Source organism: Notamacropus eugenii, chromosome 7, assembly GCF_028372415.1.
Source record: "Notamacropus eugenii isolate mMacEug1 chromosome 7, mMacEug1.pri_v2, whole genome shotgun sequence".
NCBI classification, from domain to species: domain Eukaryota; kingdom Metazoa; phylum Chordata; class Mammalia; order Diprotodontia; family Macropodidae; genus Notamacropus; species Notamacropus eugenii.
The window spans coordinates 35,413,550-35,433,041 of NC_092878.1; the positions used below are offsets into that span (position 1 = coordinate 35,413,550).

At 33.9% G+C, this 19,492-nt stretch overlaps 1 protein-coding gene across 4 annotated transcripts in view; it reads right to left on the bottom strand.

Moving 5' to 3' along the window:
• Positions 1-19,492, bottom strand: part of PPP4R4 (protein phosphatase 4 regulatory subunit 4) — a 131,096-nt gene that overhangs the window by 43,860 nt on the left and 67,744 nt on the right. For 2 of the 4 annotated variants that reach the window (XM_072623898.1, XM_072623900.1), the window contains 8 exons: positions 13,917-14,064; positions 13,245-13,318; positions 11,417-11,523; positions 10,567-10,674; positions 8,093-8,214; positions 2,443-2,565; positions 1,116-1,285; positions 720-839 (listed from right to left, as the gene is read on the bottom strand). In XM_072623898.1, the coding sequence (XP_072479999.1) occupies positions 720-839; positions 1,116-1,285; positions 2,443-2,565; positions 8,093-8,214; positions 10,567-10,674; positions 11,417-11,523; positions 13,245-13,318; positions 13,917-14,064 (972 nt within the window). The other 2 variants (XM_072623899.1, XM_072623901.1) reach the window with 2 other exon arrangements.

Consider the following 19,492-nt stretch of genomic DNA (forward strand, 5'->3'; position numbering starts at 1 on the left):
CCTCATCTGGGAGTTCCCTTTACCAATGAAATCACAAGTCCTCTCCCTATCCCTAATTTATTAACAGGAGGCTGCAAATGAAGTGGATAGGTCACTGGCCTTAGAGGTGGGAAGACTTGGGTTCAAGTCCCACATCTGATACATCCCGGTTTGTATGATTTTCAGGAAGTTTAGTGCCCTCATCAATTCATTAATGCTGAATGCTGAATGAATAACAAACAACGAATGCTGCAGAGAAGGCAATGACTGCCTTGGAAGAGGAGGATCCTTACCAGGAGCTCTCCTACAATAATGTAATTTATAGGCCTAGCAAAAACAACAAAAACTAATATTAAGAGATAATGAATGAGTACACTTAAAATAAAGATACAAGAGTAAGCCACTTAGTCCAGTGTATAGGAATTGAACACTAAAGAAGTATAGAAGGCAGCCTAGAGACTCTAGGTTAAGACACAGGTTGGCTTCAAATTCTGCCTTGGCTACAGAAGCTGTCAGACGGCAGAGAAATCATTTTATCTCTGGACTTCTGGCAACTCTTGAACACAAGTCAGATGCCTACCTGCATTTCCAGAGAGAATTTACAAAGAGCTTGTGCCAATAAATCACAGATCAGGATGCAAAACCAAGATAAGGCAGAAAATACAAATCTCATAAAATCAGGTATTAATCTGTTTTATGATGCTCATCAAGGTAAAGTTATAGGAAATCCTTAGACTTACTTCATAGAAGCAAATAGCAATAGTGTGTCTGACTGGCACTTCAGGATCATGACAAAGGCAGAAGAATGTAGAATAAAGTTCCATATGAAAGTTCTTAGGATCCACAAAAACAATCATGGCCTGTTTGAAAACAGTGAAAAGATAGGGGGCATATCAAAACTTAACGCAAATTTAATTACAATGGTTTTTAGTCTGAAATGATATCGACACAGCCATCATTTGTTTGGAATCACATTGAGGGAGTAGCAAGAGAATTTTTTTTCTGTATACTCAAGGACAAAGATGTAAACAAAGATGTAAATGATGGTAATAAGTTTTTTAATAGTATATGTACAGATTTTTTTGCAAAAGTCATTAAAATGCATATTCCTTTTGGATGGAAAATGAACAACTTACTGGAAAGTTGTAAGCACAGTTCTTTCGCACTGATGCATATCTCTTTTCCTGCTCTTGGTTTGGGGGTGGAACCTGATTATCATTATGCCCATTTTCCTGTGGTAAACCCAATGTGCAAAGTTTCTTATAAAACTCCAAGAATCTCACGTGCTGATCTGGAGTCAAAATTCCTGAAACAAAAACAGGAATACTGGTTCACTTTTAAATTAAAAACAAATGAGAAAAAGTAAAAACAAAAACAAAAACAAAAAACAGAAGACAAAACCAATAAATTTATAATAAAACAATTAAAGTAGTGATTGTAAAAGTTAATATAGAAAAAATGGCATGCTAAAAACATAGTAACTAAAGAGACCTAAAAGGTCATGTAAGTTTATTTTTATTTAAAGAGCATAAGCCCCTTAATGAGAGAAAATATCTACAACTGTTATATCATATAGAATACTAAAGATAATTAATAAATTACCAACATTAGTAGTACTAATCCTATAATTTGGGAGAGGGAGAAAGAGGAAGGGAGCATGGAAAGGAAGGAGGAGGGGGAGAGACAGAGAGAGAGATTGAGTCTTACTCTGCCAAGCGTTATACTCAGCTCTGGATACAAACACAAGTAAGACAGCACCTGACTTTAAGGAGCTTAAATATTATTATAATACTATATTCAAAATATTCCAACAACTTAAACAAAAAATAAATGCATATCATCAAGCTTTGTTTAAGGAGAGACTTAAGTGGATCAAAGCCAAATTCATTAAACAATAAAATCATTTTTAAAAGTAGTCTCTCCTAACTTCTCCATCTTTTACTTCCATAACTGATGGATATACTATCATCCAATGTCCATGCTATAAGAGAAGCAGAAAAAGCACAGGACTTACAGACCAGAGGCCGAGTGCAAGTTTTCACTTTGCTACACACTTCACAAGCTGCGCATTTTAGTACCCTTGTTTTACACATAGGGCCAGCAAGGTGAAATAATAACTTTGTAAAAACAGGGATACAAAAACCCACCCCTCCTACCTCACAGGGCTGTTGGGAGAATCCAATGAGATGACATATGTAAAATGCTTCAAACTGTAAAGTGCTGTGTAAACGTGAGTCATTATTCTTATTCTTTCTTTTCTCATTAGATAGAGTTGGAGATAGAAAACATCTTGGGACAAGTTCGTACCCTGCTATTATTCTAATAAGGTTAGGGGAAGTGTGGGGTCACGGAGGGGGAAACCACAGACTAACGGTCCTAAATGCAATGTCTAAATAGGAGAAGACATGAGAAAAAAGGAAAACTTTATTCTACTTTAAAATTCTTTTGATTATGTCATCATACCATACAATCCGTGGCATAGTTTCCCTAAGTGTAAAGATAAAGAAAGGAGAATCGTTTCATCTGCTTTGAAAGATTTTTCACAAAATGATTTTACTAAAGGAAGTATAGTTTGACTTCTGTCATCTGGAAAAAAAAACAAAATAAATGCTTTAAATAGGATTACTTATTTTATACATGTTGAAAACACATATAAGTACAAGATCCATGAAGCAAACCACATTATTTTATCATTCTAGAAGTCAAAAGAATTTTCAAATTTTACACTCTCTCCTCCACTTCTAGGCACAATTATACTTCAATCACTGCAGATATACAATGATGTTCCATTTTAAAGACAATCCAAACATGAGATTTTACAATGATTATAAATTATAATTAAAAAAATACATATTTCTTGAGAAAAAAATCTGAGGGGGATACAGAAACATGTAAGTCATTTCCCTTCTCTCTATGACCTTTTGGGAAAGACAGTGTATAAATTCATGAAAAGACAGAATTGAGTAAATGTCATGTTTTCTATGCAGCCTTACTGGATTTCTCCATTTGCTAATGAACTTTCTCTCCCTGGGCTGTAAACAGTGTTTTGTCTGTTCTTCTCTTATGTATCTTATCATGTATTATTTTGTATGCTAGTTATCCGTATACAATCCCCCTATCAGACAATATGTTTTAACCGTGTCTTATCTAAACTATACATTGTCTCTAGGACTGAGAAGTACTCTTTTCAGCTTAGACACATATCTCTGACCTGCTTTCTCTTTGATATGTCTTGCCTAGGAAAGATCTAGATATTTGTAAGTTTTACATACATCCATTGATTCAATATGACCTGGATTTAAGCTCAAAGCTTTGTCTTTAATGTAAGTTTAATATTAGTCTTCCTTTCCATACAGAATAAAATGACACCTTGATATCACTGAAGAAAGTTTCTATGAGTTACAAGGAGCTGTTTAATATACTTTTCAGTGGAGCTATATAATTTGATGCCATCCATGGACATGAACTGATTATAATGATGTTTTGCTACCTCTCTTTTATTTCAAAGTTACACTCAAGAGAAATGAAGCTGGATTTCAGACTAGACAGAATCACATCTCCCTGTAAGATGACACATTTTATATCAGTTGGCTGCATGTTTCCAATCCAAGTGTCCCCGAAGCCTTAGTCCAGTTTAAGCTCTGTTTTAAAGACTTCTGAGATACTTTGCAAAGAACAGCTTTCCACACAGGTATCAAAAACTCGACTGTTCTTACTACACCTGGATCTATTTTATATATTTGCAGTATGACTTAAAGGCAGTATAACTGCTATAACACTTTCAGGTTCTCTTACTAATCACCAAATAGATTAACAAGGAATTGCTCTGGGACTTTTCAGCACCTTTTTTTTTTTTTGGACCTCAGACAATACAATTTTTTGGAAACATTTATAGATTTTTTGAGTAATAAAAGCTGTGAATGCTTGGTATATAAAATACATAAACACATAACTGACATATTTGGAGGAGTCACTGATATTCTCATCTTTGGGTAATAAGTATGTAATGCCTTCTGTTCAGAGATGAGATCAGGCTTGCGTTACAGAGGAAGCTGGTAAAGTGTTTTCCTAAGTAATTTGTACACCACTGTGAAACATTCTGAGCCAAGAAGTATAGATTTTATCTAGACCTGCTGCTTTCTAGTTTTGCAAAGACGAGCTTCAATTACTTCCATGATGTAAGTGTTCTATCATTAAGCATGATAATAATACACAAGCTTTCTGTTGTACCTTTGACTCAAGAAGTGTTTTGTTGTGTAGGACTTCCTTCAACCACACAAACAACCAGAAATTTTCTACATCTTCGTCCTTTGGGGACAGGGGAGGAGGATTAAGGGAGATTCTCTTTTCAAGGCTCTATAGTAGTTCTGGATTGATGTTGAGCTGTTTGCTTCATTCTTTGTGTTGCTTTCAAAGCTTTAACCCTTTTTTAGCTTTTCTTCTTAATTACTGATTAAAGAATTAATTAATTTTTAAAATTTTAGTTAATTGATTGATTAGAGAATATAAGGAATTTCTGATTTACTTTTATGGTCTGTATTTCATTCTACATTTCCTTTTCTTTGCTTTTAACAGGAAGATATATGTTTTCTGCTGCGTGTATTAGCTAAATATTGACAGTTTCCCAATGTTTAATGCCTTTTCTTTTTTCATTTTAAAAATTCAGAACTTAAAAATGTGAAATAATATTATAATTTCCATTAACAAAGTAAAACAGAAAAGGATGATTTCACATGAAACCATGAATATTACATACAGCTTGCTTTCTTTTTATTTTTTATTTTATTTTTTTAAAATAATTATTTTATTTGTTTTCAGTATTCTATAATCACCTCCATATATCTTAGACTTTTTCTCTCCCTCTCCCTCTTTCCCCTTTCCTCCCTACTCCCTCCCCAAGATGGCTTACAATCTTATACAGATTCTACACATACATTCCTATTAAATACAATCTCACCATAGTCATGTTGAATAGAAGAATTAAAATGAATGGGAGAAATCATAAAACAAAACAAACATAACACAAGAGAAAATGGTTTGCTTCATTCTGTGATCCAATTCCATAGTTCCTTCTCTGGATGGGGAAGGTATTTTGCCTCAAAAGTCCATTGGGAATTTTTTAGGTCCTTGCATTGCTATGAAGTTCCAAGTCTACCAGAAAAATTCCTCCCACACTGTGGTTGTTGTGTACAAAGTTCTCCTGGCTCTGCTCCTTTCACTCAGCATCAGCTCATATAAGTTCTTCCACGCCTCTCTGACATCTTTCTCTTCATCATTTCTTACATCGCTTTCTTTTTAAGAACGTAATTCAGAATATAACTTTCAAAGCTGCCCTGTTTGCATTTCTTTGTGATATTACTTCAGTTCTCTTTTGTGAATTTTTTCAAAAATGCTTCAGTGATCCTTTTTTTTTTTATTGACAAACCTACTGCTAACCCTCTTCTTTAAAAGTTTTCTCAAGCTACTTCTGACATAATTATATACGATATCTATCCCTAGGAGTATTCCTAGATAGCTCCAATTTTTCTCTTATGCTCCTTACCATGACAGTAGTACTATTGAGTCAAGGTCTTAAAATGTTTTTATGCTCTGTGAAATATCAAGGGAGATGGTTATAGCATTTATAACCTATAGTTCAATCTATAATTCTATAGCTAGACTATAGCATATATCAGATTTTAACAATTATCCTGTTTTGGTGTTTTATTAGTTGGATTCATGCCATCCCATCAAACTCAGTACTTTTTGAAATTTCATTTTATGATTATTCATTTTCTCAAAATCATTTGAGACTTCAGCATTACTTTTGCCATCCATTATTAATCAGGTAGCAATTCTGGAGTCTATGTATATGTTTTCAAATTCTTCAGCTTTTTCTCTTCAGATTTGAGTAACTCCTTAATTTCACTCTTATTTCTATTTCATCTGTGTGGTCAAAGGAACAAAGTGATTTCTTACATTGAGCTACACTTATCTGCAATATGCTGTTTACATACACAGAGCTGAGGATAAGCTGACAAGAAGTAGTATGACATCTTTGTCTATCCCTGATAAAAATCCGTTTCTGTTTTGTTCTGGCACAATTCATGTATACTTGTGGTTTGCCCAATTCAGAGGTCACTATCTACAACAAATTTCCGACAGGGAGGAGGATGTTGGTATTTCTGATTTGTTGTAATGTATCTCGCCTTCACTTGTGGTACCAGAACTCAAAGTAGGGCCATGTGCTCTGCATCAGGCTGTATCCCTACTATTTTTTGATTTAGAGAAGCAGCTACATCTGACTGGTTGGGGGGTTGGGTGGGATAGGTGGTGTGTGTGGGAATCCAATCAGTGGTAAGCCCAATTTCAGGTTTCCTGTCAGGCTTTGACCAAACCAGAATGGTCCTTGACATTCATCAATCTGGCTGCCTTTTCTTTACTTTGCGGTTGCTCCCACCTTGTGACATGGATGACAGATGAGGCTTTGAGGGGATTATTGTTATTACTGTTGTTGTTAATGAGGTATTATATTGCTAATTCTTACGGATCACTATATCACTTAGGTCTTTTTATGGTGTGCTCATACAAAGTTACTCTCTGCTTTTATATAGTATTCACAGAATCTCAAAGTTGAAACTAACCTTACAGGCCAGCTAATTTAAACTACATCTGAATAGCAAGCCCCTCTGTAATACTACCCTAAATCTGTCTCTCCTAGACTCTTGTTACTTTTATTATCTACTATATTATAAACTACATGAGGGCAGTGACCATGTGATATATAACTTGTATTACTTCCTCAGAGCTGAACACAGTCCTCTGCATAGAGTAAGTACTTAATATTTAGTGAGTTAATCTTCATATTTTATTGCTTTCAGTATTGTCAAACATTTCCTTGATTCACTCAAGAACATACTTAAAAGTTAATTACATACGAGTTGCCCCAAATTTCTATACCTGCTGGTCTTGCCACGATGCCTGAAATTCTTTTGGCAAGGTACAAAAATCTATGATCTAAAATGAAGATGCTATTTAAGAGGGAAATTGCATTATAGTGTTATTAATTAATTTTTAAAACTCAGAAGTCAATCACCTAATGGAATATTGCCAGAATGTGAGATAGGTCAGGTATATTTTGATAATGGAGAATGAATAGAGCAGGGGGACTTGGACATTCAGAATATCTAAGGGGATAGAAAGGAAGAAAGGACAAGTAAATGAATAAATTAATAAGCATTTATAAGACTCTGTGCAAAGCACTGTGCTAAGTGTTTGGGATACAAATAGAAAAGAGAGTCCCCATTCTCAAAGAGTTCACATTCAAATGGGGGAGACCACACAAATAATTTCCATTTGCAAGTCAGATGAACAGGTCTCATGCAGAGCAGATGGTAATATATATAATTTAATGTCACTCATATTGATAATAATATCCATTTCTGATATTGAACCATTTGATAGTACCAAAGACTTTGGCAGCAAGAATTTTATTTTCTAAATCTTCAGTAGCTGTGGCTGCTGAGGAGTCAGGGGCTCTGGCCCCCTCGGAAATAGCTGCCCTCCCTATTTCCATGGGACTTGCTTCCTGGGATGATGGCTGTCAGGCCTGACCTGGGGTCTGTGGGAAGGCTGCCCTGTTAGGAGCTCTTGGATATAGCTGCCTGAGAGTGACAGTGATTCAGCAGTTAAGATTCTTAGTGGCAAGGAAAGAACTCCTTTCTCTGTGGTGATTGCTCCCTTCAATGATGGCTCAAGTGTTTGTTTTTAGCAGACACTGAAAAACTACCTGTTATTTTAAATAAGTGCTTATTTTCTACATATCAAACATAGATTCAAATGAAGGAAATGGGCACTTCCCAGTGGAGAAATACATTTCTTTAACTACTCTAAAATAAGCTGTTTTCACTGAGCTGCTTTGACTGCTCTGACCATTGTTTTCTCTAAAGCAAGGCAACCTACTATTACTGTAATAATTAGGTACAAAGCAGAGAAAGAACTTTAAAAATAGAAGGCAAAAAAGGGCATCTTTCTACGTAACTAAAATTTTTACCTACATCATATGAGGAAAAACAAACATATATATGTAGATACAAAGAAACAATGATGTACGTGTGCAAACAAAAGAATTTACCTGCATCAAACATCTCAAGCAGATTAACTAAAGTTTCAAACGCTGCGAGTCGCACACTGCTGCTCTCATCTCTAGCTAGTTCTATTAGTTCAGGAAGCACGACACTTTTGGTTAGTTCTGTCCTGCACAACAAGTAAAATAGTTAGGGGGTGGGAATCAAACCAGCAAATATCTATTTAAGCACTGATTACACGTACAGCATTGTGTCAGACACTGTAACGAACACAAAGAAGTGTTAAGATATGGTTTGTACAAGGACTTTCAATTGAATGAAGAAAATAAGATTACATCAACTGAATATCAAAAATAATATCAACTAAAGAGTTCAATAAGCATTTGGAATTTTACAAATAATCATCCATGGTTATCTGTAGAGAGCTTAACAGCTACAGTATATAGCGAACTTCATTATAAGTTGAAGAGGATTTCTTTCATTATAAGAAAACTCCAGAAAAAGACATGGATCGACTATAATAACTTATTAATAGTTGTAAATGGAAGATGCCAAACAGAATGTCCATATCTAAATGTCAAAGGAGAAATTAGTCTCAAAAATCTAAATCATGTTACTAGAAAAAAAAACTTCTGCCTGAAGGAATGACACATGATTTCAGAGGCCATAAACAGAATGATGCACAACAGAAATAGTTTCAGACTAGGAATGATAATTATAAGCACAAAGAATTCTTATTCATCGTCTTAATTTTGGCTTCTGTTTATTCAACTTGATCAAACGTTGTTGTTGTGAGTATCTTGTGCAACATGAACAGTATTAAAAGAAAGGTTATGATATGTCTGGGTTCCATGATGGCATGAATCATAACTGTACATTGTCCAGTGATAGAATCAAAGCTATTCAGTGAAAGGTGCAGAATACGCTGAAAAATTAAAGCTATAACTAAAGCAAGGGTGTGAGACTACATTTACAGGATGGCAAACAAATGCATTTTGAAGGAATAATTCAAGTCACATTAGATATAAGCAGTAATTTCTTAATAAGGGAACACTTTTTTTTTAACTTTAGTAAAGAGTTATTATTTTTTTAACTTTAGTAAAGAGTTATTATAAGGAAAAATGAGGAGAGAATTTTGATACAAATGTGATGGCATACTCTCATGTAGATTTTGTAAACATGCACTCTGCAGCACAATATGGGGGGTAGGGGGAAATTCCAGCTTTGAAGTGAGAAGACCTGAGTTTGAATCCTAGTTCTACTATCTACCTATAAGGCCTTGAACAAATCACTTTACTTTTCAGGCTTTCAGTTCTCAATAAGCAGTTGAAACATTCGGGGCAAAATTCAAGAAAAGTAAGTCAAGGACAATGAACATATCTTTATGGAAGGATATGAAAATATAATATGAAGGAAAATTCAGATGAAGTAACAAGCTATTCCACCAATAAGGTAGGGAGAGATCAGAGTATGGGTCTGGTTGAGTTCGTTTTGGTTCATGATGATCCTATGAAGACTAAGTTAGCATCAGGGACCTTTGAGAAGAGTGGTTCTAGGAGACTGATTATTCCAAAGAGGGTCCAGAAACAAGGCCTTTTTTGCCCTATAATGTATCATAAGTAATTATTCTATACTGAAATTTACTAGAGCCCTCTTGCAGGCATGACACAAGGCCATATACCACATCCACTCTGAATCACAGAGAACACCCAAAACTTGTCCTAATTAAGAAATCTTTTAAATTGGGTGAAAAACAAAACGAAAATGTAGGAAAAAGGCAAATGGCCTTTCACCCCTACTGTTCTTAACTACTAAAGAAAGGCTTTCGACAACACCAAAACTCTTTTGGCTTTTAGCATCTGTTCAGAATTAGTTCTTTTAGTCTGTTTCCAACATGAGCTTTTTCTCTTCTTTCTTTAGAGTTGCAGGTGAAGTAAGAGATGAAGAGACTAGTTTGGCCCATGATCTATTTTTTCTGAATGACAAGAGAATTAGCTGTCCCATGTTAATATCCTTTAAGACTTATATACAAAAAGGGAGAGGAGAATGTCAGTATAGGCAGTATAAGTCTGGGGTTTCACAGAAAAAAGTAAAAAACAGGAATCATTATGAAGTTCCTAAAACTAAACAATTTATAACCATAACAGCAAAGCAGGTGAAAATACCATAGTTATGCTACAATAACAGCCTGTTATAGGCCATAATTCTTTCCTGGATTCAGTTATCTGGAGGTACAACTAACTAAATGAGGCCATTTTTGAGAAAGCCATGTGGCAAGGTGGTGAGGAGGAAGAATATCATAACATACCACTAATTTCAAATCCTGTCCTCAATACATTTTAAATGATTGGTTTTTTGTTTTAGCTTTCAAAACAACATATACAGTAGGCTGGTGGGAAGAACAATTCTCATTTTTTAACAAGTAGGAGTCCTTACAATAGCATGATTTCTTGTAGCATAGAGGCAGAAAATGGTTGTAGGACAATGATGGAAAAAAAGAACTTTTTAAAAGCATGCTTACCCTATACCCTGAGCTATGATGTCTAACTGTCGACACATGCAAGATCGAACTTCATATTCTACATCTTGGCAGAGGGATTTCACCAGAGGAAGTATTTCTCTTTTAATTCTGAAAGGGAAAACAAACATGTGGATGAATGCAATTTTTTTATACTGGTATTCAAAAAAACATAGTTGTATAAATAAAATCATTTAAATAGTAGATATGAATGTTATAATCTGCCTATGAATAGCACACAAACTGAAGTTAATTTCTGTAATGATTAAATTTGTAAATGGCTGCAAAAGAAGCAAGGCTGGCAGATTATGATTTCCATCATCCAGATAAATCATACTAGCATCTGATTCCTTCCAGTTGATCTGTCTACATTTTCCAGACCATATCATAATAAAAAAAATACTGTATTGCATATTTAAAACCTCTCACAAGCACAAATTATGCATAATGGAGTAGCTGAGTTACAAGAAAAGGATTTATAAAGGGAGAATTACTTCTTTATATCTTATCTACCAATTTAAAAAATCCACAATGATGCCATCTCATCTTTAGGAACATAATTATAAGGAGAAAGACTATAATGGGAAAAAGAATATTTTTAAATGGCCATGACATCTGGAAAAAATAAAACATAAGTGTATCATACATCTTTTCTCTGACATGTATTATATGAAATGTATACTTAAATATATATTTAAATATATTCTTAAAAACGTAGCATGCATGTAAATTTAAAACATTCATATTTTTACACATTATAAAATAAAAACATATTCTTTTGAGATAATCAATATACATTTTATATTACTTAACTATTAAAATTATCATCTAAAGTTCGTACACAAATACTCACATATGGGCTTCAAATTTGTTGGCCAATTTTCCTAAAAGTTTACAGCTAACTAAACGAGATTGAAGTGTCTGAGACAGCTGTGCCTTGGAAACAAGTGGATTCAAAATCTATAAAGAAAAAAATTGAAAGAAAATTCACATAATGCTATAAATATTTGAAATTAATTTCAACTGCTTTTTTTCAATGGTTTTGATAGATGTTCCATATATTTCCCTTTTTCACATTCAGATCCACAATAATTAGCAGCCCAAATTTCAGCTTGTAATGCATATTGGTAAATAACAGAAAAAATCTACTTTTGTTCTTGGCTGATAAAGTAGATACTATATCTAATAAATTATGTAATTAAGCTCAATATTTTCTTTTGGTATCTGTAATAAAGAGGCAAAAAGTGATGAGTCTTCATAGTTAGAAAATTAGCTCATTCAAAATTAAGAACCATTTTAAGAAAAGTCACATTTCTATGCTTATATTCAATAGCAAGGAATTTGAATTATGGCCATGAGGAAAACCTGCAATGATCTTTGTGTTCTGGGGTACATTTAAAATAAACTTCCAAAAGAAAGGGTACAGTGACTAGGTAATATGCTCTGAAATTTTTCTTCCATCCAAATTAATTTTATTTGCCCTTAAAGTTATAAAGACTAGAGCTTAAAACCTGTTACAATTATAAGCAGTTCTATGCCAAATAAACACAGAATAAGGCCCTGGTAAAGTATCATAAAACTGATGGGTCTACATTAAAAATAAATTATTTTTTATAATGTACACCATTTGTAGTGGAAAGAACTTTGGGCTAGGATGGATATGTGTGTTCTAGTAATAACTCTACCACTGTGAACTTGGAGACCTCAGCTTCCTCATCCAAACGTCCATTATAGCTATAAAAGTTTGGCTGATGTTGGTAATCAAAGACTCTAACATCTATTTGGAAGACAGAAGTGTAAGAATCCCCTGCATGTATCATGGCGATTAACACTGAGGCAAAATAAAACACAAACATGAACATATTTCCCTAGTACGTGACTTTTCCTCTTCATCAGAGCTTTGGAGCTCAAAAGGGACTCAGAGGTCATTGTGTCCACACCCCTCATTTTATATGTGAGGAAACTGAGACTGGTTATAGGATAATGGAAAAGTCCCTCTGTTCAAAATGAGGGAGCTGGACTAGACGATCTCTAAGGTTCCTATCTGCTCTAGAACTCAGACCCTCCAATGCCTAAAGACTTGCCAAGGTTAAGTGGCAAAGACAGGATGACAGCCAGGTCTTCTGACTCCAAATCTAGTATTTTTTCCACTGTACCAAGCTGCCTCTTCTAGAAAGTTATTATTATTATTTCAGGGTAGATATTGGTTGTTTTTCTATTTACGAATGTTAATATCACATTCAAATATCCAAAAATACAAACAAACTTTTCCAAATGATACCAAAAATCTTCTGTATATGGAGAATTACCTGGTTGTTTGGCATCATGTGCCCAAGCATTACATGTTTCACTTAATTATTCACTTTTACCCAGGCATTCTGACATTTTAAAGCAGTCATAAACTAGAGCGCTAACCAAAACTGGTACGATGTCAGAGAAAGGAAAAATGGCTCGAATAAAGCCTTTCTCCTCTTTCACTGAACTGCGATACGGAAATATCCCCAATTACAACTTGGGTTGTAACAATTTTCCTATTTGTAAAAATATTGTTTATGGATATTATTTAAAGACTGAAAAAGGAAGAATATTTATTGGAAAAGGACAAACATTTTTTACTTTCCTACCCTATTAAACTACTTAGAGGTAGAAACATTAACAACACTATGAAAGAAAAAACTTACCTCATGTCGTAAGGTTTCTTTTGGCAGAAACTCGATTACTGACAGAAGAGTTTCCAGCCATGCATTACTGACACCTGTTAAACATACATATATCAAGTTATTCAGCTATCATATTCATCAAATTAGCTTCAACTTGGTATATTAATATTTACAACATTTTTAATGTTAAAATTAGAAAAATCATGGGCAAGTGTCTTTTCTTTTTTTTGTTCCAATCAATATTTAAAAAAATACTTCTAGTTTCAAACAAAAAGTTCTGGCATTGTTTTGTCATTCTGTATTCAAATAAAATTATTTCTATTTGTTACATAGAAAAATCACTTTTGTTTTTTAAAGAAGAAAATGCAGTGCCATCTTGGGGAGAGAGGGAAAAGGAAGGGGGAGAAAATTTAAGACTTATGAAAGTGATTGTTGAAAAATGAAAAAAAAATAAATTTTAAAAAAGGAGAAGAAAATGCAGGGCATTAACTTATAAGGTAATAACAGATTTCCAGTTTGTAAAAACACTAGATTTTTTTCTACTATATTTGAGGAAAGTAATAGCTACTTTAAATTACACTGCCATTTGGCAGAATATTTCTTAATTATTGTAAATAGGCATCTTAACTACAAATTATTTTGTATGGCATGTACACAAAGGACAACAGACATTCACAGGAATAATCACCTGACCTGCATCCCTGTGCTCCACATGCTGTAGAATGCTGTGTAGGAATGAGTGGGAATAAGTCTGAATCGACACTGACTCCTCTTGCAGAATGGTCAAAAAGGAAGCCGCAGCAGTTAACTGCATGTCCACCCCTGCCACATGCAGGACTTCCTGTATAACCATAAAGAGTAAGGATACTATTTATCCACAGTAGAGATCAGAAATGGTCTGAAATACAAATGCGGTAGTGTAAGAATTCGATATGCCTTTCTGAGTCACAGATTTTGGCTTCCAATCATTACTTTCTTTAAGAAAGCTATACACTAACCAATTAATATTCATTTGATCCAACTAGCCTTTCAAAATAAAAGGATTTGAGAGACTATATTACACAGAAATTAAAGTGATATCTTGAATAAAATGTAAATAAAGCATAAATGTTTAAGCACATCTTGCATGGTTGTTTTTTCATGTAATACAGTTTTCGTTGTCATCTATGTAACAGAGAAGCTGTCATCCAGTTTAACACCAAAAAAGGCACGACTTACCAGCCAACATACATTACCCCTATTTGTTTTCTATATTTAAAAAAAGGGAGTCTTTACACTTGTGAAATAAAAGTGCAGAATGCTAAAACATTGGGAAAGGTTTTATGTTTTCCTTCTAATCAGTTGGCAGAAGCATACATGAGAAAGGTAAAAGAAAAAACATAAAAGTTGCAGGAGTTAGTTATTTTAACTAAATGACCAAAGCATTTTTCTTAATTGCCCTTGTTTTCATTTAGACGTGTTTAAGAAGTGAATGAATGCTCAAAAGTCAAAATCATCATTACATTTATTTCCACATGTTAAAATAAAAATTTCTTCATAGACAATTTGCATAAAAATAATGGATGCACTTTAAAGTTGGATTTACTGAGTAGTATAGAAAAGGTAATATGAGAGGTGCAGCAACACTGGCTCTACCTAAAAATGCGTTGAATAAAGAACTTTGAGCTATAATGGATTTTATAGGTCATATAGTACAGACCCACCATTTTACCAGTAAGGAAACTGAGGCCCAGGGAGGTGACTTGCCCAAGGTCACACAGTTAATAAGCAACAGAATTAGGATTCAAAACAGTGCTTATTCCACTAAACTGACTTAATCAGTGAAGTAGGCTGAAGGTCATGGTTACATGGATTCTGAGGAGTGAAACAGTCAAGAATAATTTCCTGGAGAGATCATGGATAGAGATGTTGTTTTGACATCTGCTTATTCCCCCATTCCTAATATTTTGGCTTCTTATTGTAGCCACTCTCCATGACTTTGAAAAGTTTGTGGAAAACTAGAGTTGCAGAAAAACTTCTAAAATTTACTGTGTATATTTAGTTATAGTAACCAACTGAATTTCACTTTAAAAACTGATGTCTACAAAAGTTTGGACATTTTAGATCGTGCTCATCAACACTGTTAAGAATGACAAAGTATTTTAGCAATGTGTCTGTATCTTAAATCACTCTTTCACTTTAACTATTTATCATATGTTCCTAGTCTTTCATCTATACTTTTCCACAAATGTCTTGAAGTTGTACCTTGAAACTACGGCCTTTACAAAGATTTCTGAACAGTGCCAAAACATTGAAGATTGGGAAAGGGGGAGGTAGGTTGAGGAAATAAATATGTAGGCCAACATATAATCATAAGATCATAGATTCAGAAGAAGAAGAGACCTTAGAAATTACTAAGTGCAGCCTCTTCATTTTACAGATGAGGAAACTGAGACACAGAATTTAAGGGACTTATCCATGGTGCTACAGCTAGTAAGGGTGTGAGACAGCATTTGAACCGAGGTCTTCCTAACTATACATCTATAACCCTATACACTAGTGATCATACTTCTTATAATTGATAGAAATATGTACTCACTTTCCTGCACATAATCCCACCATCCCACCAGGAAACTACTATCTCTTGTTCCTTCAGAATTCATGTAATTATTCCCTTCCCATTCAGATGATTTAACAGAGGACCTTGTCTGTGTGGGGCCAGTGTTACACTTTATAACATAGAAATCAAGAGAGATTTGAAAGGACAGTTAAATGAATCTTATATCCAAATGTCTGGTACAGTTAAACAATAAATATTTGTGGATGTATTTTTTAAAGATAATCCCTCATTTTACAGGGAAAAGTCAGACGTTCCTTAAATTGTGCCCGAAAATAACCTAAGTACTTTTTGTTTTTGAGGGGTTTTTGCTAGTTTTCTGGAATCTGCATCTTTTGTTATAAAAGTTCTACCCCCAACTTTCCCAGGAAACTATCTTGAGTCTGTGGTATAGCCTATTCAACTTATATTTTACCTACTACCATTTGCTACATTTTTAAAAACAAATCCAAATGACTACTCAAATTGTTTGTGATTGGTTTTCTTCTTTACAGCTATAATGACTAAATTACCCAAGAAACAGATTTCATTTTCCGTTAAAGTGACAGTGATAAAATCAGATTTAGTTTCCCAGATTCCTCCACAAGGAGATCTACCAGTACCCTCTAAAGAGATAAAGAGTTGTGGGAATCACAAACAAACAAATTCAAACAAACAGAAAACAAAACTCTTTGGCCATAAGTGCTTGGTTTTTAAAAAGAAGAAACACAATTTCACTGAATGAAATTAAAGCCCTTTAGAAGTTCCAGGCCAAAAGGAACACCCAGGAAGAATAGGTGCATGATATAAAGCACAAGCTGCCACTAGCATCTGACTGTAAGTCCCATTCATTGTTTTCACAGCAAACATTACTTTGGTGCTCACAATGGTGGACGGGTTAAATTAGATATGGTCAGTATATAAATACATCACTCACAGACCTCGGAAGACAGAACTTTAATTTTCTTAAAAACAGAAAGGGTTTTTAAATGCAATACTAAAATAAGGAGTAATGTCTACAACGTGTAGTTTAGTTCATTATAGTCTGCTGCTGTAACCTGCAAGAGATGCAAATCTGTCCCCATTAGAAGGTAATGAAAAAATTCTTGGGTTTCATACTTATGCAAACTTTATGTAAAAGAAGAAAATCTGAAGCTTTCCAACTTCACATCTTCATACTGGGTATCTTAGTCTTGATTCGCCTGAGGAAACACTCCCCCACCTAACTTGTTTTAATTTTCGAAAAATCTTCAAGAGTTATCTGGATTTGGATTTGTCTCTTGCTGTGCTGACTTCAATATCTGGGGCTGTCCACTGTTAAGAAACCAGCACAGACTAAGAGACTGTATCGCTACTAAAAAGCAAGTGATTTCTGTGCTAACATTCTTCGAAAAATGATGAAAATAAAAGTTTGATACTTACCAGCTAAAAGAACAGCTCCAAATGAGTGTTCTCCTCCACAGAGCCACAAACTCTGGATAAACATATGTGAGATCCACATTCTCTGAACAAATAAGTGTGCCTCCTCATGGAACTCAGAAGACACTGAAAAGTAAATTCCTCTATTGCTTAAGTGCATGTCTTGATGCCTACATGGAGAATTGAATTGTTCCTTTTACATAAAAGTGTGGCTGGTATCTCTATTTCAATTTCACAAACATGAAATAGGCCATTTTGTCAAACCCAATTCATGATTTACTAAGGAAGTATTCAGAAAGAGGAAAATGTGTTAATAAGTAACAATTAAACATAGAAATGGTTAAATTCCTTTCTGAATAGTCCTTCAGTTCAAACTAGGAGATTATTTTAAATAATAAATACCAAAGATATCTTGCAGAAACACAAAGAATTTAAAAACAACCTTTTATAACAATCAGGAACAATTGGATTTTTTAAAATAATAAGGTTTATAGATAACAGTGAAATAGCTTTAGGTTTGAAATGAAAACCAAATCTCTGGCCCTAAGGATTTGGTGAATACAGCTCATGGTATAAAAGATTAGTCCCAATGATACCTGAAAAGGGCAAATAAGTTCTAAAGTGAAGTCTCACCATACATTTCAGTAGCTATAATCCCTTATCCATGGGAGCTATGATTCACTACGGTCAGGATGGTCCTTATCCAAATGCAAAAGAAAATTATCAAAGCCTTAAAAAACCATAATTCCAATAAGAGAATATTACAGATATTTAATATCTAGGTTCAATTTTGAACCTAGTCATAGGATTTTAATAACTATTGAAAAATAATGCAGAATATAATTTTCTCACTTTGAAATCATAGTATTTATGAACAAAAGTGATAAAAATAAAATCAGAATACATCAATTAAGGTCCCTTGGAGGGAAAAAGTAATGGCAGTTGCATTCTTTTCCCTCCATCCCAATACTGGTCTGCCACCTGCCCCATCCATTTAAAAAAACATTGAAAATCAGAAGAAATTAAACAAAGACAATTAAGAGTTGAGTGCATATGGAGGTACATGACTAAATCATCTTTAAATCGATGCTTTGTTAACTATGAAGATTCGTGAAGAAGCACTGTAAGGGCCTAGATCTGCATAAGATATTTTGTAACACAACTAACATTAAAGATGATGCATTATTTTCATTCACTTAATAGTCCATTTATCAATCACCTATTGTGTAAGCCCAATACTATACTTGGTGGTATGAGGTATATGAAAAAAGTAAAAGGCAAAAACCCTGCCCTTGAACTTGTATTCTAGTTTTGATTATGAGTCTGGCACTATAACATGCACTAACTCCTCCAGATCATCCATTACTCCCCATCATAATTCCAAAATGGTGATGGAGAAAATCTAACAGGAGCCTTTGGGCTGAATGACGATCCAAATTGTGTGGTTTTTTTTTTTTTTTTTTTTTTTTTAGCAATACAAATAATTACATTAAATATCACATTAAGAATAATTATTTCCAAGTAATTAAAATTCAAGGAACATGAATACAGAAAATGTAGAAACATAACATATTTACTGGACTTTTTTTATCTTTCAAACATATTAGATGAAACTTCTTAGCACAAAAACAATTTTCTTAAAAATTTAGAGGTGAACACTTAAAATAGTAACAATTCACTTTTGTAGTCAAACAGTTCTGGTAAAAATCCCTGAAGCATAATAAAATAAATTCCTTAAGAAAATATATGAAGCAAAGAATTTTTTTAAAAAAAAACTCTGAAATATACAAATAATAACAGAATTCAGGCTAGTTTTAATAAAGTATCCCTTATGCCAACAATCAATATAGAAAAACAAGGGTATGTATGAAAATAGAGTAGAAAAACTACCTTTACTGCATAGTTAAATAATTTAAACTCACCAAAACTACAGTAACAACAAATTACTGTAGTATACATAAAAAAATTACTGTATTAAAACCTAGGCCTCCTAGGTTTTAATCCTAGCTCTTCTTTTAATCAGCAACATAACTTTAGTCATATAACCTTTCTGTGCGAAATCAACTAACAACCTCTCTCTATTTAGAGTTGATAAAATAAAGAAGTAGGACACAATGATCTCTAAGGTTCCTTCCAGTTCTATGAAGCCTGCTCTAGGAACTGCCAACAACAGCCATGATCACTTGCCTGAAAGACAAACATTTACTGAGTGCCTACTGTGTACAGGCATCTAAGCTAAGTGCTGTGGAGAAGACAAGGAAGACTATAGTACTTG